The sequence below is a fragment of the Muscardinus avellanarius genome (assembly GCF_963383645.1).
Source record: "Muscardinus avellanarius genome assembly, chromosome: 19".
In the NCBI taxonomy this organism is placed as follows: domain Eukaryota; kingdom Metazoa; phylum Chordata; class Mammalia; order Rodentia; family Gliridae; genus Muscardinus; species Muscardinus avellanarius.
The window spans coordinates 21,145,592-21,166,955 of NC_137805.1; the positions used below are offsets into that span (position 1 = coordinate 21,145,592).

At 59.6% G+C, this 21,364-nt stretch overlaps 1 protein-coding gene across 1 annotated transcript; it reads left to right on the top strand.

The window, feature by feature from the left end:
* Positions 1-11,239: 11,239 nt before the first annotated feature.
* On the top strand, positions 11,240-18,875 carry EEF1A2 (eukaryotic translation elongation factor 1 alpha 2; the record flags this gene model as incomplete). The annotated part of the gene is made up of 7 exons (XM_080716218.1): positions 11,240-11,383; positions 12,988-13,167; positions 13,674-13,970; positions 15,336-15,486; positions 16,803-17,059; positions 18,093-18,327; positions 18,748-18,875. The coding sequence occupies 7 exons, from the start codon at positions 11,240-11,242 to the stop codon at positions 18,873-18,875; spliced, it is 1,392 nt and encodes a 463-aa protein (XP_080572344.1).
* Positions 18,876-21,364: the final 2,489 nt, after the last annotated feature.

Here is a 21,364-nt window from a genome sequence, read left to right on the forward strand (position 1 = left end):
GCGCTTCTCCTGCGGTGTGTTTGGCGTTTCGATGGGGCCTCCTGGTCTGCAGGGGTGAGCACTGGGCCAGGACACAGAAACAAGGAGGGAACGTGTACCTGAGCCTCCAGCTATGAGGAAATGGGAACAGACAACTCCCAGGCTCGGGACCCCGCCACCCGCAGGCTCCAGAGGCTGCCCGGACAGCATGAGTGGTGCTGTCTGTGCTGGAGAGGAGAGGGTAGCTGGCCCGAGATGGACAGCGGTCCCAGGGTGTCCGCAGGAGAAGCAAGGCTGGGCTTCTGGTCCCAGTTAGAATGCCTTCGGCCCTGTAGACGGGATGTGGGCGAGCTGCGGCAGAGGCTCGGCCATGGCCACAAACCCGAGGCTGTTGCCGTCGGCTGCGTTTAGCAGCAGGTGCTGGGAGCAAGGCAGGAGCCTGAGGCCAGCGCCACAGCACCAGGTGCTCCTCACATGGCTCCTGGGGGACAGCTGCTGGCTGCCTGGATGCTGGAGGCCTTGCCTGGCTTCCCTGAGCCTCCCTGCTGGACAGAGGCTTTGTGTCCTCAGCAGCAGCCGCTGCCTGGCTCTCCGACAGATGCTGATGCCCCTTCTATGAGCAGTCAGATGGCTAGTACTTGATGAGTGTTTACGACGTGGGAGGGCTTATGTGCCCAGAAGTCAGTGGCCCACAACCTCTCTGTTCCTTTGTTTCTTTGTAAAGTGGAGAAGGATCTAGCTCATAGGGCTATTTTAGTGTTAAAATGCTTCCTGTAAATCAGAAATGGTGGTGCATGCCTGTAATCCCAATACTCAGGAGGCTGAGACAGGAGGACTGCAGGTTTGAGGACAGCCTCAGCAAGTTAGCAAGATTCTCAGCAACCCAGTGAGACTTGGTTTCTAAATAAATTTAAAAAAGAGCTAGGAATGTAGCTCGAAGGTAGAATGCCCCTAGGTTCAGTTCCCACACACACACACACACACACACGCACAGATGCCTCCTGTAAACACTCAGCCCAGTGCTTGGCACACACTAGGTGCTCAGTAGAAGTTGATGGTATCATGGTTCATAGCACTTTGCACTGTCAGGAACATTTTTTTTTTGTGTGTGTGGGACTGGGGATGGAACCCAGGGGCATCCTACCTCCGAACTACACCCCCAGCCCTATTTTTTATTCTTTATTTTGAAACAGGGTCTCACTGAGTTGCAAAGGGCCTCACTCAGTAGTAGCTGAGGCTGTCCTCCAAATGTGATGCTCTTGTCTCAGCCTCCCGAATGCTGGGATGACAAGCGTGCACCACCATGCCAGGCTTCAGGAACATTCTAAGATGTTCTCTGCTTGCTAAGTAGGACAGGCAGAGATGGCGTCTCCTGCTGAGTCCCCAGGGCCTAAGACAGAATCCGCTGTGTAGTGGGCCTTTCATAAAGGTTTGATGAAGTGTGAATTGTGTAATAAAAGATACTAGAGATCTCCAGCCAGAAAGGGTGGCAAAGTCAACATACTTCTCCCCCAAAATGCAGTGGTGAACAGAACTGGCAGAAGCAGCCATTTCAGTGCCCCGGATTCCAATCAGAGACAACAAACTAAGAAGTGTTTACTCATCAAAACAAGGAACCTCAGGATAAAATCCAAAATTACTCAGCATCAAAGAACTAGCAGAGTCTCAATTCACACGGGAAGCGACAGCCAACCGAAACGGATGCTGAGATAACACAGATGTTGGAATTATCTAACAAAGGCTCTACAGGAGCTATTATAAAAATGTACCAACAAGCACTCAGAAACTCTTGTATCAAATAACGGAGAATCAGTGCTGGGTGAAACCCAACAGCCATTCATGAGAAACACTTTTGGCAGAGGAGGGACAGAAGAGAGTGTCTTCAGTCTAGTAACATGGGCGAAGTGTTCCCAGCCAGCGCCTTCTCCCCCAGCGCCTGAGCAGACTGGACGCCGACTCTCACCCCATCACGCCTCACCTCCGGGAAGTCTTAGCCGGTAAAGTCAAACTAGGAGAACAAAGCACAGGTTGGAAGGGAAGAAATAGAACGGCCCTACTCACCCGCAACACATTGTCTCTGTAGAGAATTCCAAGGAGTCTACAGAAAAGGTAACAGGAGGAATGAGTGAGGTGAGGAAGATTGCAGAGTACAAGGTCCGCATGCACACGAACACGCACGCACACGCACACACGCACGCACACACACGCATGCACACGCACGCACACACGCACATGCACGCACACACACATGCACATGCACACACGCACACGCACACACGCACAGTGTCTCTGTATACAAGTAGTATCTAGTTAGAAGCAGATTTTTTTTTCAGACGACATGCTAATAAATCAGAGAAGACAGTGACTGTGGCCTCAGATCCTGTCCGTAACCCGACAGTGTGACATGTTAGGTCTCACCAAGTTGATTTCTGCACTTGATCTTAGCCAAAAGGCCAAGAAGCGATCACCAAGTTGATTTCTGGGTTTAATGTGATTCCAATGAAAATATCAGCTAGATTTTTGGGGAAGATATAGGCAAGCAAATCCTAAAGTTAGGATGAGAAGGTGAAAAAACTAGAATCACTAAAGTAGTCTTAAAACCCAAGAATATAGAGAATTTCTCTCATTTTAAAAATTGAAGTAAAATTCACAGACAAAATCAACATTTTAAAAGTACTATTTAAGCCAGGCATGGTGGCATATTCTTGTAATACCAGTACTTGGGAGGCAGAGACAGGAGGGTCGCAGGTTCACGGCCAGCCTCAGAAACTTAGTGAGACCCTGTTTCAAAATAAAAGGATAAAATAGGGCTGGGGGGTGTAGCTCAGAGGTAGAGTGCCCCTGGGCTCCATCCCCTGTGCCACCAAAAAGGGTATGACTCAGTGTCACTACCCTACACCCACTAAATACAGCTGATACCTCTAACTGGTTCCAAAGCTTTTTTTTTTTTTTTTTCTGTATTGCAGATTGAACCCAGGAGCATTCTACCTCTGAGCCCTTTTTATTTTTTATTTTGAAACAGGGTCTCACCAAGTTACTGTGTACTGGGCTCATACCTGTGATCCTCCTGTGTCAGCCTCCCAAGCCTGGATTACAGGTGTGTGCCACTGTGCCTGGCTCATTATTGTTCTTTTTTAAATAATTGGATCACTTTATTTTATTTTTATTTATTTATATTTTGTGATACTGGGGATTGAATCCAGGAGCATTATACCTCTGAGCTACATCCCCAACCCTATTTTTAATTCTTTATTTTGAAACAGGCTCTCACTGAGTTGTGGAGGGCCTCACTGAGTAGCTGAGGCTGGTGGTGAACCTACGATCCTCCTGTCTCAGCCTCCCCAGTACTGGGATTACAAACATGTACCAACACGCTCGGTGTCGGGGCCCACTCGGCTAGACCGGGATGGGGCGGTGGCTCAAGATGGCGCCTAGGCATGTTGCCAAGTCACGAGGCTCACGAGGCTGGCGGTGCCCTGAGCCTGCGCAGTGAGCCCTATCAGGCGCCCTACGGATGATCAGTGACGCGGCGCCTCGTGCTACCACCAGCCCGCCTAGGAGAGGGTTAGAAATGCGCATGCCCTGGCTGTGGGAAGCTTGGGGTGGGTGGAGTGGTGAGGGAGGGGTTATGAGACTGATATATATTTGCCTGCTGTGCGCATTGGAGGGAAGCATTAGAGAGGAAGTGTCATCAGCAGACGGCGTTTGTGTGTCCTTTCCCGGGGCTCTGCAGGTCGGAGCCTTAGGGTCGTGACAGTGAGGCTCTCATTGTTACTCTTTAAAGTGTTGCCCAGGCTGATCCCAAACTCCTGGGTCCCAGCTATCCTGCCTCAGCCTCCCAAGGAGCGGGAACTACTGGTTCCCTCGCTGCTCCCAGCAAAACTTTAGTATCATGAAGGACTCTGGTTAAGAGATTATAAAAGGAAGCCACAGACCGGGGAAAGCAATGGCAAAGCACATATCTGACAGCTGTAATATGCAAAGCACTCTCAAAACCCACTCAAACCTAGGTGTGGTGGTACACACCTAGAGTCCCCGTGCTCAGGAGGCTGAGACAGGAGGATTGAAGGTTCACAGCCAGCCTCAGCTACTAGAGAGACCCCACTTCAAAATAAAAAACAAAGCCGGGCGTGGTGCCGCACGCTTGTAATCCCAGTGCTTGGGAGGCTGAGACGGGAGGATCGCACAGGTTGGAAGCCAGCCTCGGCTACTTAGTGAGGCTCTCAGCTACTTAGTGAGACCCTGTTTCCAAATAAAGCACAAAATAGGTCTTGGAGTGTAGCCCGGACCCCCAGTACCACACACACACAAAGGATAAAAAATAAAATAGGGCTGCGGGTGTAATATCAGAGGCAGAATGCCCCGGGGTTGAATCCCCAGTACCACAAAACAAACAAAAAAACCCTGACACTAAAAAAATAAACACCCCAATTTAAGGATGGGTCAAGGAGTTGGATAGAAGTTGCGCCAAGAAGTTAAATAGCGCATGGGCACACAAAGAGATGCTGCGCATCTTTAGTCCTCAGGGAAACGCAGATGAAAGCCACCTCCTACCCGCTCTAGCGACTCTAACCAGAAAGGCACAGGCGACTGATGGTGACCGTGTGGGAAGGCCAGCTGGCTGGGCAGGTGAGACAGCGCAGAGCTGGGGGCCTGCAGAGCAGCCGGGCACTTTGGAAGACAGTGATCACTGGCAGCTTTATTGATTACTGGTTCATTGGAAGGGAACAGTCTGGCACCTGGTGACTGCGCGCCAGGTTGGTGTTGGGGGCGTGCTCCGGCGTGGCAGGGTGCGGGTGGTAGGCTCTCAGAGGTGGGTCTGGTGCTAGGGACCCAGGTCCCCGGGAGTGCCGATGCTCTTCCAGAGCGGCTTGTTCTTGGAGCGGAGCCTGACCCCTTGCTGGACAGAAGAAGGCTCCTGCCAGGTGTGGGTTACTTTCTGGCTTCCTGCCTTCTGGTGATCGCTCCCTCCACCCGAGCCTGGCACAGTGGCACATGCAGGGGCCCCGCCATGCTGTGAAGTCCCAAGCGACCTGCATCCAGGCCTGCTTGGAACTAGCCTCTGTGTGAGGAACCCAGCTTCAGGCATTTTGTCACAGCAACAGAAACACTCAAAGGGTCGGCGTGTAGCCTGCAGTGGGGCGAGGGCTGGGCAGCACACCCAGAAAAAGTGATACAGGGGGCGGGCTCCACGCCGCGGCGTCCCACAAAAGGACACAGACGGGAAAGGGGGTGCAGCAGGGCGTTAGCAGGGTTAGGGTGAGGGTGCTCTGGGACTGTTCTTTTTTATTTACTTATTTTTTTGTGGGTCTGGGGATGGAACCCAGGGGCATTTGACCTCCAAGATACACCCCCTGACCTATTTTTTTATTCTTTATTTTGAAACCGGGTCTCACTGAGTTGCAGAGGGCCTTACTAAGTAGCTGAGGCTGTCCACAAACCGTGATCCTCTGGCCTCAGCCTCCCGAATGCTGGGATTACAGCGTGCCCACCATGCCTGGCTGGGACTGTTGTTGCTCCATTTTCCTAAGTGTGAAATATTTTCAAAATAAAAACATTACTTCTCAAAAGCCGGGCGTGGTGGCGCATGCTTGTAATCCCAGCATTCGGGAGGCTGAGACAGGAGGATCCGGGTTTGGGTTCGTGGCCAGCCTCAGCTACTTAGTGAGGCCCTTTGAAACTCAGTATGACCCTGTTTCAAAATAAAGAATAAAAAAATAGGGCTGGGGGTGTACCTTGGAGGTAGAATGCCCCTGGGTTCCATCCCCAGTAACACACATACACACACACACGCATACACACACACACATGCATACACACACACACACGCATACACACATACACGTTATTTCTCTTTTGGTGTGACGTCAGTCTCTGTTCCCAGCCACTCAGAATAGCTGGTCCCTGTATCCTCCCCACAGATACCTGTGACACTGGACAGGATACCCACTGGGCAGCGTGGTGTGGAGCCCAGGAAGGCACACTTGCGAGGTGGCCACACGCTTGCCTACCCTGGACAGCGGCTGGTCCCACCAGGCTTGAGAGCAGAGGTCCAGAGGAGGCCAGCAGGGGGTTGGGGCGGGGACACACGCTCCTGGGTACTCCCTGCTCTTTCTGGGCATTGGGGGGTGCTGCCCTTCTTTGGCAGGAGAGGCTGACTTCTTCCTGGTCAATGACTCCCTCCCACCGTTGGTTCCTGGCACCCCCAGGATGGGGACCAGCATTCCCAGGGCCCTGTTGCTGGGCTCTAGTCAGCCTGGAAGGGGGGCGCCCAAAGGCCAGCTGTTCCTTCTTCCCCTGTTGTCGAGGAGAGGAGCTGAGCCTTGCTCCCAGAAGATGGGGTGGGCTCCTAGGGAGGAGCCGCCTCCTGCTGTGCACTGCCTCTCACCATGGCAACGGCTCCCTGCAGGCCTGGACTCCCTGGTGACTTCAGTGGGCCAGACCTGCTCTGCCCTGGGATTTGGAGGGTGGTATGCGCGGGTCCTTGGCCAGCCTGGCTGGCCTGCGCGTCGCCAGTGCCTAGCCAGCGTCTCAGATCCAGGAAGACATGACCTTGGAGTCAGGAGCACCTCTCTTGCCACGGAGGCAGTTCAGTGTGCCTCCTTGGGGCCTGCTCAGTGCCCCAGGTGCCCTGCCCTGAGGGCTGCCACAGGAGAGGACCTTGTTCTGGGAGCTATCAGGACTGTGCAGCCAGGCAGGCTGGCAGGCGAGAGGCCCCATGACCCCAAATGTACTTGTTCCGGGGTCAGAGGCAGCCAATGGCCAGAGCCAGAGAGGAGGCCCTGGCGATGCTGAGGCCAGGCAGCACCCCAGCTGAGCCCAGGCCCCATGGCAGGAGTCGGGTTGCCTTGTCTGCCCCTGGGCAGCGGTGCCCAGGGTGCTGGCCTGGCCTGGACTCCGAAAGGCGCCTACACAGGTGGTTAGCTGTGCACTCGCAGCTATTATTAACCTGGCGGTGACGTCACCAGTAGCCAATGGGAGGCAGCTTTATTTCCAGGGCTGACAGATTGATAACGGTTAATTTTAGCTGGCTCTTCATTCTCGAGGCTTGTGAAACCCCAGCCAGCCAAAGAGGGGGCAGCCTGCGTCTCCCCAGAGGGCTGGGGAGGAACGGAGGGGCTGGGGAAGGCAGAGCCGGCATCTTCCCCCACTTGCTGCACAGAGGAGCCCTGGTTGGCTGTGGCCCCTCCTTGCCTGCTCACCCTTGGCAGTTCCTGGGCCACTGTGACCAGGGACTCAGCTGCAGGAGGAGAGCTACCGATGGGCTGAAGCTGACCCAGGCAGGGGCAGGAAGCACAGGCCACGGCCACAGTGGGACCTGGTCTTCGGTCCAGAAGTCACAGTGGCCTGGTTCAGGCCTTCAGAGCCGTCTACTTGCTATGTGACCTGGGGCGGAGGCTCTCAAGGCTCGCTGATCATGGCCGGCATTGTCTAGGGGGATGATGTAGTCCTTTGGTGTTACTTAGGACCTGGTAGTCCAAGCACTACTCTGTATTCAGTAGTTAGAGTCATCTTAGCCTGTTTTCTGTGGCTATAGCAGTGTACCTGAGCCTGGGGAATTTACAACAAGATTAATTTGTTGGGGTCCTGCAGGCTGGGGAGTCCAGACTCAAGACACTGGCTTCTGTGCAGGCCTTCCTGCTGTGCCATAGCGGTGAGCAGAGGCGCTGGAGAGACCCCTCCACAGCTCTTCTCAGAGGCGCTGACCCACTGGTAAGGGCAGCCTTTGTGCCCAAGTGGCCTCTGAGGCCTGCTGCCCAGCATCTGCCCTGGGGCCAAGTTCCAGGCTGACCTCTAGGACACATGTCCAGACCACAGCAGTTGCTACTCAGGAGTGAGGAGCTCTGAGATGTCCAGTATTATCTGGTACTGTTCAGTAGTCAGTGGCCACCGGGTGCTGCTGGGCAGGTAGTGGCCGCTTGGTGCCGCTCCTGAGGTAGTGGCCGCTCGGTGCCCCGGGCAGGTAGCAGCCGCTTGGTGTCAGTGTCAGTGGCTGCACAATGCTTTTTTTTGGTTTGTTTTTGCGAGTCTGGGGATGGAACCCAGGGGCATTCAACCTCCAAGCTACACCCCCTGCACTATTTTTTTGTTCTTTATTTTGAAACAGGGTCTCACTAAATTGCAGAGGACCTCACTAAGTAGCTGAGGCTGTCCAAGAACCGTGATCCTCTGGTCTCAGCCTCCTGAATGCTGGCATTAAAGCGTGCGCCACCACGCCTGGTTTGCACAATGCTTTTGGTACCTGGCATCGTGACCTTCCATAGACTCGGCTCATCTTCTGCGGGTTCCCAGTGTCTCCAATGCTGCTGTGGGGGGCGGGTTCCAGGCCCGTGGGTGGCGCAGCTGCTGGTGGACAGAGCATGTCCTGGGGGCCTAGAGAGACCTCTGACGCCTTCCCAGGGTCGGCGCACAGGCACTCTGGAGAGGGAGGTACATTCCGTGTCACTGGTCACTCAGCTGCTGGTGGACAGAGCCTCCCCAGCACAGGCAAGCCCCTGGCCTGGGCCCCGCACACAGAGGCAGAGGAGCGTGGCCCAGGCCCACCTGTGCAGGGAGGGTGTGCTGAAGACCCTGCAGGCTGAGGGCAGCCCAGGATCTGCGTGCTGGTGGGCACTGGCTAGCATCGTCTCGTCCCCAGGGCCCTTTATGTTGAGAAGGTCTCTCTGCTCTCTAGAGGGCTCAGCTGCCAGTAATCTGGCTCCCTACCCCCAGCATACGCAGCAAGCTAGTTTCCAAATCGAAATTCCGAGCTGGCCTAACCTTCAAGCAGGAAGGGAGGCCTGGAGGTGGAGGCCAGCTGGGCTGGGGCAGTCTTGCCATCCCTCCAGGAGTTTATTTTTAATTTCTGGCTCCCAACTGACAGTATCAGCAGCACTTGGAAGTGCCAGTCATCTGAGAGACCCGCCTGCCTCTGGCCCGTGTAGAGCTGCTGCCCTGCCAGACAGAGCCTCCCTGGCTGGGGGACCAGCCTCATAGCTGTTGGCTGGCCCGTGGGGGCCTGTCCCTGGTCCCTGGTGCTTCTAGGCACTGCTCTGTGCCCCAGGTCTAGACCCAGTGGGCACTCACTGGGGCAGAGGGCGGGCATGGGGTGTGCTGTCCCTCACTCAGCACACGACCCCGAGCTGTCTGCTACCTTCCAGACCCTGCAACGGCAAGACCCAGTTGGACAGGGGAAAGATAGACGCCTGGGCAGGTTGACAGGACGGTCTGGGGAGCCCTGACTTTGGTCTTCACAGCTGCCACTTTCCCTCCTTAAAGCCCACTGTGCACACCCTCACCTGCCCAAGACCCTCAAGGACTCCCCACCCCCAAGCTCCAGGAGCAAGGCTGGGGCTTGGCAGAGGAGGCTGACTGGCAGAAGCTCCAAGTGGGCTTCCAGACGGAGCCCACCCAGATGGTGTGTGTGTGGGGGAAGGCCTCAGAGGGAGGGTGGTTCTAGGCTGGATCTGCAGAGAAAGGCTCAGGGGCTGCCATGTGGAGGCCAAGGGGCAGGCTTCTGGGCAGAGGACCCACCCACAAAGCCCCCTGGACCACTTGGTGCGTTCCCGGGGCTCCCCCATGAGCAGGGGCTGCGGGGTGGAGACCAAGACCAGACATCTAGACCTGGGTACCCCAATCCTACCCCTACGGGTCCTTGTCCCACTTCTTCCTTCCCTGGGACTTCTTTTTGATGTGGGAAGCGTCTTTCCCCTCTCTACTGGCCCCCGTCTCCTGTCATCAGCCCCCCCCCCCATGGTTTCCCTCTGTCGGCTCTCCTTGCCTGCCCCTCCCTTTCTGCCCCCAGATCTCCCGCGCCTGTTTTCCTCTGCCGTCCGCGCTCTCCCGGGCGCGCCTGGCCGCGCGTCCCCGCGCCGCATCCTCGCGCGTCCCCGCGCCGCCCGCGCGTGCGTGGGAGCGCGGCCCCAGCATCCCGCTTCGCTCGCACCCGCCCCGCCCGCCCTCCCCGCGCGGTACCGCATTGCCGTACTGCAGGGGCGCAGTGCATTGCGCCCTCACCGTCAATAGGTGGACCCCCTCCTGGAGAGATAAAACCGCCGGCGCCGGCGCCGCCAGTCCCTCTGGCTGAGACCTCGCTCCGGGTAAGGACGCCCAGCCCGTCCCTCCCCTGCCCAGCCTTGCGCAGGGATAGCCTTCCCTGGGGACCGGTCCTGGGCCCGGGGCCGAGAGGGTCTGTCGCGGCTGGGCTGGGGGTCTCCTGCCCACTGCGCCCGGCCGGGGCGGTGGGTCCCCGCGGCGCTTGTTTACGCGCTGGAGGAGACGGAGACTGTCTCCTGGGCCGCCATCGCCCTGCTGCTGTCACCTTGGAGCCTCTGAGGCCTGCGGGGCTGGGCAGGGTCCCAGCCTGGGGCTGCTGGGGCTCAGGGCTCTGGGTGCTGGCCGTGAGGAGGAGGGGAGCCGGGAGATGGGGGACCTCAGCACCCCGCCCTTTCCCCTCAGCCACTTGTCCCTTCCTGGACTGCCCAGACTTCTCCGTTGACCTCTGGGGCAGGCAGGGGGCAGGAATAGAGGGGAAGGGGAGAGGGTGGGGGTCCCACCTGCCCCCTGCCCACCGAGGGCATCCCTGCTGGCCCTGAGCTTGGCGGGTCGTGGTCTTTGTCCTGTGGCCTGTCCCTGCTCAGGTCTGGGGAGGCCTGGGCTATTCTGGGCCCTAATCTGAGCAGCACACCGCCAGTCTCTCAGCGCCAGCCTGTGGGCAGGGAGGAGAGGAAGATGGCGCCCTCCTGCCTGGGGAGGGGAGTGGGGGTGCTGGCCGGCTCTCCCAGGGGCAGCAGGTGGGGGTGGGGTGCAGTGTCCCTGGCTGGGGCTGGGGGGGCAGCCTCGAGGACGGGGAGGACAGGACACTGGAGGGCTGGGCAGGGTGACTCATCGCCCAGCTCCCATTGCTCCTGGGGCTTGTCCAGCCTGCTGCTCAGACAGGGCTGGACCCCTTCATAAGGAGTGGGGCTTCTGGGCTCTGAGAGCCAGACGAGGACAGAGACTACATCAGGGCGTGCTCGCTGCCTGGCCTGGCCAGGCTTGGGCTGGGGTGGGGGGCTCCTCTTCCCTCCCCACCTTGGGTGCTTGGCCCGGGCATCAGGGCAAACACCGTAGGCAGGGGTGTGTTCCCAACATGTAGCAGGACAGGGCGGTGTCTCACTGGGCATCCCCTGAGCCTCCCCGTCACCTGTCCACCCTGCCACTGGCCCCACAGAATCTCTGCTGACCACCCACTTGCCCCGAGCCAGAGCCCTGTGGTGCCAGCCTCCCCCACTCGGGCAGAATGGGCAAGGAGAAGACGCACATCAATATCGTGGTCATCGGCCACGTGGACTCGGGCAAGTCCACCACGACCGGCCACCTCATCTACAAATGCGGGGGTATCGACAAGAGGACCATCGAGAAGTTTGAGAAGGAGGCAGCGGAGGTGAGCCCTCCCGCCCGGCCCCAGGGACCTCGGCTAGTTCACCTCCCCAGGGCGGCGTGGAGGGTGTGTGCCCCTCGTCGTCTCCCAGGGCGAAGGGGCTGTCCCTGGTCCTCTCCCCCAGGCGAGGGGATGTGGGTTTTCAGGTTCACATGGGAGATCTGGGCGCTGGGGTCACCTCTCTGAGAATGTGCCAGTGGGGTGGCATCGGGCTGTAAGATTTGCCCCATGGTGGGGGAGGGAGCCTCACAGCAGGCACTTCTGTCTGTGCAGGTCCCCGGTGGGGCTCTGGGCTCTGACACAGTGGGCCAGGTCCAGGGACCCTCAAGCCTTGTCCCCTTGTCCGCCAGGGCCCAGGCGGGGGCTGAGGTGGCCCTGCCCTGGAGTGTCCCAGGGCTGGGCCACAGCTCAAAGCTGCTATTAATAGCTGACTGGCGGGCAGCACGCCTGCCAGCTCCATTTTCTTATGCTAGGCTGTGAGGGCTGCTTGTCCAGGGTGGTGCCCTGGGGCAGGGGTCCTGGTGCCTGCTGAGGACGAGAGGGCTTGGCTGCCTTCCTCTTGGTGGCTAAGACCAAGGGTGGAAAGTGGCTCTGAGTGGGGCTCGGTCCCCCTGAGCTCCGAGAGAAGCCCCTTGGGTGGCTTGTGGAGACCTGGGAAGGCACTCACGTGGCACTTGGATGGAGGGGCTGTGGCCAGGGGTGGGGGGCCCTGGGAGATTGCTCACTTGGTACCTGGATAGGGAGCTGCAGCCAGGATCTGGGAGGACTTGGGGATATCTGGAAGGCCTGGGAGGGCACTTGCCTGGCACTGGAGGAGGGGTGGTTATGTGCAGGACCTGGGAGGACGTGAGGGGCTTGGAGGGGCCGTGGGGGCAGGGTAATCACCTGGCATCCAGGCTGGAGGGGCAGTCAGTGTTCTGGACCAAGCTCCTGCCCTGGCAGGGCCGGGGATGTCCTTTGCGTCTGTGCCCCCGCTGCGCCTCTACCTGGGTGTTGGTGGGAGGGGGCGAGGGGCTGCAGGATGCCAGGGCCCCTCCAGGCTGGGCAGCCACCCTGGAGAGCAGAGCCTGTCCACGTGAGGGCCTGGCAGGGAGCTGGCCCAGGGGCCAGGCTGTGGGTCCAGCTCCCAGACGTCTGCAAGGGCGGGCAGCCTCGCCCTAGGGGAGGCCTGCTTCTAACCTGGTGGAGGGATGCAGAGGAGGCTACTCAGAGCTCCTGGGAACTTCAAAGGCTGCAAAATGGCTGGAAAGCCGGCTACCTGGCAACATGGGCCAATTTCTTCTGCTGCTTTTCCTTCTTTTTCGAAAAACAAGACGGTTTTTTACGTGATAGCTCCAAACTCGTGTAGCTGTTGGCTTCTGGCTGGTGAGGGGGTGAGGGCCCAGCTTCACATAAAGGTCCCCTCCACCAGGGGAGGAGGCTTCATGGAGTCAAGGGGCTTCCAGGTCCTTGCACCACCTGCCATGGACACTCTGGTCAGTGGTCATATTTAGGAACCCCAGGAGGACTGGTGTGGAGGACTGGCAGCTCAGAGAGATGGAGCCAGGGTCCCGGGGCCCCAGGGGAGCAGCCCAGGGGCTGGCCCTGAGCAGCTCTCCCTCCTTCAGATGGGGAAGGGCTCCTTCAAGTACGCCTGGGTGCTGGACAAACTGAAGGCAGAGCGGGAGCGGGGCATCACCATCGACATCTCCCTCTGGAAGTTCGAGACCACCAAGTACTACATCACCATCATCGACGCCCCGGGCCACCGCGACTTCATCAAGAACATGATCACCGGCACATCCCAGGTGGGCGGGGGGGACCCGGTGGGGTCCCTGGAGTTGACCGGGGTCTCCTGCACTTCCTGCCAGGCCAGGGCACTCTTCATCCCTGTCCCACTCACCCCACCTGGCATAGAGTTCCCCGGAGAACTGGGTCAGGCGGGGTGCCCACCAAGACACCAGTCGGGACATCTGGTGTCCATCAGGCCACCAGACAGGGACAGACGCGAGCATGAGGATGTGCCCTTCACAGACAGATGTAGAAGCCAGGATGTGGGGACAGCCAGATATGGGCAGAAATGCACAGTCACATGGGACCCCAAACATTCCCGGGGCATTCATACAGACAGATGGAGAAGGCAGAACCAGAGAGGTGGAGTGACTTGTCAAGGCGCACAGCCTGCTGGTGGTGGAGCCAGTGCCCGGACCCGGGCTTCCTTGACCCGGCCTGAGTGGGCACCCCTAGTCCTCCTGTGTGTGGCGGGGCTGGGCGAGGGGCCGAGCCGGTTCATTGTGCCTGACCTGCTGAGCAGGCGGACTGCGCGGTGCTGATCGTGGCGGCAGGTGTGGGGGAGTTCGAGGCTGGCATCTCCAAGAACGGGCAGACCCGGGAGCACGCGCTGCTGGCCTACACCCTGGGGGTGAAGCAGCTCATCGTGGGCGTCAACAAGATGGACTCCACAGAGCCGGCCTACAGCGAGAAGCGCTACGATGAAATCGTCAAAGAGGTCAGCGCCTACATCAAGAAGATCGGCTACAACCCAGCCACGGTGCCCTTCGTGCCCATCTCGGGCTGGCACGGAGACAATATGCTGGAGCCCTCGCCCAACGTGAGTGCCCCGGGGCACCGGCTCGGGGTGGGGGGGTCGCAGAGCGCTGCACCGCAGCTTCCCGGGGCCCACGGGCCTCCTAGCACAGGAATGGGGGACGGCAGCCTCCTGCCGGGTCAGGGCCCGTCGGTGCTCTGCTTCTCCAGTGCGGCCTCCCTGCCAACTGGCAGAGGCAGCCGAGGCTCCTTCTCTGGGAGGCACCATCCCCACGTCGACTGCCAGGACAGTGTCTGCCGGGCACAGGCAGTGCCTCCTGGGATCCCATATGGGGTTCATTTCCATCTCCTCCAGGCCACTGCTGTGGCCGGACACCAAGCAGGGTCAGCAGGGCCGAGGACCTCCCTGGCCGCCTGCCTTGGAGCCAGGCTGGCTCTGGGCTGGTCACCAGGGAAGCCTGAGGCTTGGGAAGCCTGTGGCCCAGGGACCTGGCCTATCAGAGGTCCTGAGTGGAGACATTTTTCAGACTCTGGAACGTTCCTAGGTCTCTGTTCAGCCAGAGACGATCTCTCTCCCCGAAGGGCAGCTACCTGGCTCTAGCCAGCTCTGTAGGCACCCAAGCACAGGAGCTGGCTGGGCTGGGGGGGGGGTCAGACCAGCTCTTTGGAGCCCAGAGCCCAAGCACCTCCCTCTTGCCAGCTTGCCCTCGTGAAAGGTGGCAGTGGGCATGTAGCCCCCGCCCAGGGGCTCAAGCCTGCACTCCCGCTGGCCTGGGGTACTCAGTGCCGGGGCCCTGCCCACTCATGCTCAGTGAGCCGTCTGTTGACCTGGGTGTCTGGGGTTCAGCTGGAGGTCAGAGCAGGACACAAGGGCCCTGGGGTGGGCCCCCTTCTCCATCTACGGCTGGTGGGTGGGAGGAGGTGCGATGAGGGAGAGCTTACATCTGTCCGCTGGGAGGGTCTGGCAGTGGTGGGCCCTGCGCTGGAGATACATGGGGGCCAGCAGAGTCTGCAGCTCAGGCTGGATGCTGACTCCCACCCCGGCCATTGCAGGCTGCCCTTCTGGTGCTCGCCCAGCCAGGGCGTGGAGGACGGTTGTGGACCATGGGGGACTTGGGTGGGGCTGGGGCTCACGTAGTGTTTGGAGCTTCACAGCCGTCTGGGCTGTGACGCTGTTGTTTTTCTCTGCCTGTTCCCTTTCCTAAGAGCTGTCTGTCCTCCTGAGGTTGGGGATGGGGGCTGTCCAGCCTCGAAAGACTGCAGCCACGACAGCTGGACTGGGGCATCCTGGGAGGGGCTGTGCTTGGCCCTGCAGGCTCCACCTGCAGTCCTGGCCGTGGGGGCGGGCGGCTGGCGAGGGCCTGAGCAGGTGGCCTGGGCAGGAGGCCGTACATGTCCTGTGACCAGGAGGTACTCTCTCCCCACCCAGATGCCATGGTTCAAGGGCTGGAAACTGGAACGCAAGGAAGGGAACGCTAGCGGCGTGTCCCTGCTTGAGGCCTTGGACACCATCCTGCCGCCCACACGCCCCACGGACAAGCCGCTGCGTCTGCCGCTGCAGGACGTGTACAAGATTGGCGGTGAGTGAGGCCTGGCTGCTGCTCCCTGCCCCTCCGGGTCCCCGATGCTCTCCCGGGGCCAGGGCCACTGTCTCCACCCTCCTTCCACACCACACGCTTTTGGGGCTGTCCATCCCTCAGTTTGTCTGTCTGTTTGCTCACTGCCTGTCCATCTGCCCACTGACCTCCAGCTAGTCAGCCGCCAACCCAGCATTTGCCGGGCTTTCCCTCTGCCAGGGAGATGCGAACTCTGTGCCAGGACCGGGCCTCAGGTGGGAGCAAAGAGGTGTCCCTCCCCCCATCCTGAGTCTGTGTCCTGGGAGACAGTCCCAGTCCAGGAAAGGTGAAACAGAAGCCATGAACAAAGCCGGGTGTGGTGCCATGCCCCTCTAATCCTAGCTACTAGGGAGGACGAGGCAGGAGGGTCTCAAGTTCAAGGCTAGCCTCAGCAATTTAGCAAGATTCTGTCTCACAGTAAGAAATAAAACGGTCTGGGGGTGTAGCTTGGCAGTAGAGTGCTTGCCTTCATATGCAAGGCCCATCCTCAGTGCTGCAAATAAACCCAAATCATAAACAAAGACGAGCCCCCTCCCTGTAGAGGAGAATGGTGGGTACCCTGGCCAGGGGATATGGCCAGAGATAGCAGGGCACCACTGCAGGGTGGGGTACCATGCTCACCTTGGCACAGAGTACAGCTGCCAGCCTCAGACGCCGTCACACCGTAGTGCCACTGAGCCTCTGTCCATCACAGACCAAGGAGATGATCATGGGCCCCACACTCTGGGGAGGACGAGCCACCTACTGGGTAGCCACATAGCTGGGTGTAAGCTGGTCTGAGGAGTGCCAGGGCACAGGTGCCCCTTCAGTGACACCGACAGTGCCAAAGTGGGGCCCAGGGAGCCCCTCATAGCGGCCAGGGAGCCTACAGTAGGAGCAGCCCCAGGGAGCTGGCCCATGCCTTGCAGCCTGAAAGCCGCAGGAGGGGTCCTCAGAGGGGGCCCACGTTGCTTCTGAGGGACGGCTGCCCCGGGGCCGGGCTGGGGTCCATCTTCTCTCCCTTTTGCTGTGTTTCTTACCCTTGAGCTCTAGGGGACCCCGTTTATTTAGTCTCTTGTTCCCTGGCTGGGTCCGGGGAGTCTCTCCTTCTGTTGGAGTCTATCTGTCTTGTCCGGGGCCTCCCTTGTCCCCACCCTACCCGCGCACTCCTCCAGGTGATCACATCCGACTCCGTCAGGGTGGACAAAGTCCTGAGCTGTTTCCAGGCTCTCTGCCCCAGTGCTGTGCCCTTCCCCCCCCCCCCGCCCCGCCTGCCCTCACGCTCCCTCCTCTCGGCCCAGGCATCGGCACCGTGCCAGTGGGCCGCGTGGAGACGGGCATCCTCCGGCCGGGCATGGTGGTGACCTTTGCGCCGGTGAACATCACTACCGAGGTGAAGTCGGTGGAAATGCACCATGAGGCACTCAGCGAGGCCCTGCCTGGCGACAACGTCGGCTTCAACGTGAAGAACGTGTCCGTCAAGGACATCCGCCGCGGCAATGTGTGCGGGGACAGCAAGTCCGACCCACCCCAGGAGGCCGCCCAGTTCACCTCCCAGGTGCGTGCGTGTTGGGAGCGTCCTGTCTCTGCCCAGAGTGGCACGGGTGGTCCTGGGGAGATGCTGCCCCGGGCCAAGGAGAGCACGGGCTAGAGGTGTGCTCACCCTGGGGCTGCCCACTGAGTCCTTCTCTGTCCATGGCAGCTGGAAGGCCTCGCTTTTGGCATCCCCCTTTGTCCCTGTGGGATTTTTTTTCTCTCCGTTTTCATTACGCTCTTTGGCTACCTCTTCACAGGACAGTTGTTGGTCCCCCCCCCCCCTATGGTACTGGGGATGGAACCCAGGGACATTTTATCTCTGAGCTACACCCTAACCCTGTTTTTCTTTCTTTCTTTGTCTTTCTTTCTTTCTTTCTTTCTTTCTTTCTTTCTTTTTCTTTTTCTTTTTTTGCGGGTCTGAGGATGGAACCCAGGGGCATTCAACCTCCGAGCTACACCCGTAGCCCTATTTTTTATTCTTTATTTTGAAACAGGGTCTCACTGAATTGCAGAGGGCCTCACTAAGTAGCTGAGGCTGTCCATGAACCATGATCCTCCTGTCTCAGCCTCCTGAATCCTGAGATTACAAGCGTGTGCCACCACGCCCAGCCACAGGACAGTTTTTAAAAAATGACTCTATTGAGATGTGGTTGGCATACAATAGCCAGGGTCCACTTTGACCTTGCCGTCTTTGTCCTGGCTGGAGCTGGGGTCAGGGCTAGCCTGGCCTTTCAACAAGACTGACCATTGCTGTTTGCCCCACGGTTTTGCCGCATGTTCAGTGAGGATGCCGGGGTACAGGTCTGGAAGTGGGTTCCCCGTGGCCCAGGACCTAGGCTTCCTCCAGGGTGGGCACCCCTCCCTGGTGTGGATCTGGGAGTACTCCCCCTCCCCTTGTGACTGGCCAGCCTTCCCTGCGCCCCCTGGTGGCCAGGCGCACTTCATGGTCCTTGTTTGACACTGCGCCCCCTGGTGGCCAGGCGCACTTCATGGTCCTTGTTGGACACTGCGCCCCCTGGTGGCCAGGCGCACTTCATGGTCCTTGTTTGCCTTAGGTCATCATCCTGAACCACCCCGGGCAGATCAGCGCTGGCTACTCGCCGGTCATCGACTGCCACACCGCCCACATCGCCTGCAAGTTTGCAGAGCTGAAGGAGAAGATTGATCGGCGCTCCGGCAAGAAGCTGGAGGACAACCCCAAGTCCCTGAAGTCTGGAGACGCGGCCATCGTAGAGATGGTCCCCGGGAAGCCCATGTGTGTGGAGAGCTTCTCACAGTACCCGCCTCTCGGTGAGCAAGGTGGAGGGAGGTGCAGCCCCGAGGCCACGGCTGAATCTCACAAGGGCAGAGGGCCATCGGGGGCACGGGCGCGGGGTGGGGGGCTCCTTTACATTGGCCAACTCCTCTGTGGAGCTCGAGCCTGGCGTCACTGAGCGCAGGTGTCTCTACTGGGCATCCCTCTGCTGACGAAGGCGTCTTACTCCAGGTCGACAGCCAGTCAGGTGATCGACCGGCAGGATGTCTTGTCTGCCTTGTCTGCCCCAGGGGCCAAGCTCAGACCCGCCTAGGTAGCTGCCCTGCGCAGGCCTGCTGGGCCCAGGCCGCTGCTATAATAGCTAATAGGCGGTGGGCCGGCGCGGGGAGGATGCTGTGGGCGCCCAGTGCGCCTGCGCAATGCATCCCGGCCCGCTCACGCGCCTCCCCCCGCAGGCCGCTTCGCCGTGCGCGACATGCGGCAGACGGTGGCCGTGGGCGTCATCAAGAACGTGGAGAAGAAGAGCGGCGGCGCCGGCAAGGTCACCAAATCTGCGCAGAAGGCGCAGAAGGCGGGCAAGTGAAGCGCGGGCGCCCGCGGCGCGGCCCTCCCCGGCGGCGCCGCGCCCCGCCCCCTGCCCCGCCCCAGGCGCGGGCCCGCCGCCCCGCACCCCCGCCAGGCGCATGTCTGCACCTCCGCCTGTAAGAGGCTCTCCGTCAGCGACTGGATGCTCGCCATCAAGGTCCAATGGAAATTCTTCAAGAGGAAAAGTGCCCCATCCCCGGCTTCCGCGCCAGCGTCACCGCGCTCAGTGCCCGTTTTCCCAATAAACTGAGCGACCTGAGCCGTGTGCGCCTCCTGCTGGGGCCCCCAGAACATCCTGCCCAGCACCCCTCCCCTGCTGCCCGGTGACCCGGCCAGCTGTCCTGAGCTATGCAGGTGGGCAGCGAGGCCGGCAACCCCAGGCAGTGGGGACCTGCATGGCCCCAGGGCTTGGGGGTCGGCTCGTGTCCTGGAGGTCTCTCTGAGGCCAGGGGGGAGCCGTCGGCCCCTCCCCAGGAGTGTTAGCATACACATCCTTGGCCCAGGTTTTAGGGCTCCCACCCCCTGGAAGCCCTGTCCTCCCACCCCGGTGGTGTCTGGAGTCTGCCCCAGGACCGTGCTGCCCCGTGCCAGAGGAGTGAGCTTGCACTGGACTAGAGGAACTCTTGACCCAGAAGCTGGGAGGGCAGTGACTTCAGGCATTGGGGGGTGGCAGATTTGAGATGCACCAGGATCGGTGCATCTAGGAGGGACACTCTGACCTTAAACAGCAGCATGGGGGATACAGCAAGACCACCCCTTGTCCATCTGTCCCTGCTCCAGGAAGCCGCCTGCAGCCGGTGCCTGTTGCTGGAGGGATGCGAGCAGATTCTACTGACCCTGCACAGCAAGGGGGTGGGGCCTCCCGTGGCCCAGAGCAGGGCACTGTGACCACATTTAGCGCACACCTGGATAGTCCAGGCTAATCTCCCATCCCAAGAACCTTACTTGAGTCACATGTGCAAACCTTTTCTTGGACCCAAAGTCAAGGTCCCAGGGTCCAATGTCAGGCTCCTGATACCTTCAGGGGCATGTGCAGCCCCAGGCGAGAGGCAGCTCTGCTGTCAGGAAGAGGGCCCGCCAGTCCAAGGAACCCTCCGGGGGGGGGGGGGCTACAGCCCCCCAACGCCAAGGTGGGGTGGGCCGCCTATCATCTGACAGAGGAAGAATAGGAGGGAGGAAGACCCGTGTGGCCAGGGAGCAGTGTTGTCTGGGGAGGCAGTTCTCCAGGGCTGTGCGGTGGCCCGCAGACCCCCATTTTAAGTGTTTGGGTGATGGATGTCAGAGTACTCTGAGGGAGGGTGGCTGGGTTAGCAGATAGACAGAGGACACCCAGTCCAAGATAACTTCAGCTCAATATTGAATCATTTTTAGTGTAAAATATTGGGGGCATATTTAGCTGAAAAGGCATTGGTTGCTCATCTGAAGTTCTTGGTTTGATTGGGTGACCCTACCCAAGGACATCAGGTGTTTCTTGATGTCTCCCAAGCCCATCCTGGGCCTTTCCTGGACTAGCACTATTGCAGAGTGGGACCTAGTGGGACCCCCCCCCCCACAAGAAGTTGTTCTTACACATGTGACCCAATTAGAATTGTGGTCAAACTGAAGAAATTTGCCAGCCTGAGTCAGGATGAGTGAGAAATGTGTCCTGCTGGAGGTGAAGAAAGCTCAGGTGCAGACCCTGAAGGCTTCGAGGCCCCTCACCCTGTTAACAGTTAGCCAGTGCCAATTGTGGTGCCTCTGGTGCTGCGGGCTGGTCAAGGTCAGTCTGCTGCCAAGTTCTGTCTGGCCTCTGGCCTGTGGTCTGCATTGGGCCACACTCTCCCCCAGCGGGTGGGGCATTCCTGGTGGGGAAGGACCTGAAGACGGGTGGGCCACCTCACTACCATTGAAGTCCTTGGCGGATGGGCATCCTGGTCTCTAAGCCTTTCGTCTTCCTTGTGGGTGGGGTGCTGAAGACAGGCCAGAAGGCCCAGGTTCCTGGACTAGATGCCGGAGGGCTTTGGGCCTTGCTGCAGCTCCTGGGTCTGGCTGGGGGGCAGCCCCATGATGGGGGAGGCAGAAATCTGGGTTGAGTTCCTGGCATTTGGGGGGGCAGCACACATGGCCAGCTCTCAGGGCGTGCCAGGGCTTTCCTGCTGTCTGGGTGAGGGGGTCCTTTGTGTCCACCCACCAGCAGCTCTGGGGAGGGCAGGGGCTTGGCCTGCATGGGGCTGCAGCCAGGGGTCTCTGGGGAGCTCCTAGAGCCACCCACACTCAGGGCAGGAGGAACCTCTGGGGGAGAGTGAGCTCCTACTATAGGCGAGGTCTGGGAGACAAAGGACGAGCCTGCCCGTCTGCGGGGAGGCGTGGCACACAGGCACCACTACCCTCTGACACCCTGTTGCCGAGCCAGGCTGAGACAGAGATGAGAACCTGGGGCAGGGTCCGGGAATCCCACAGGCCAGCGGGGTGGGCCTCACCCCATCACGAGAGGGAGCAGGGAAGGGG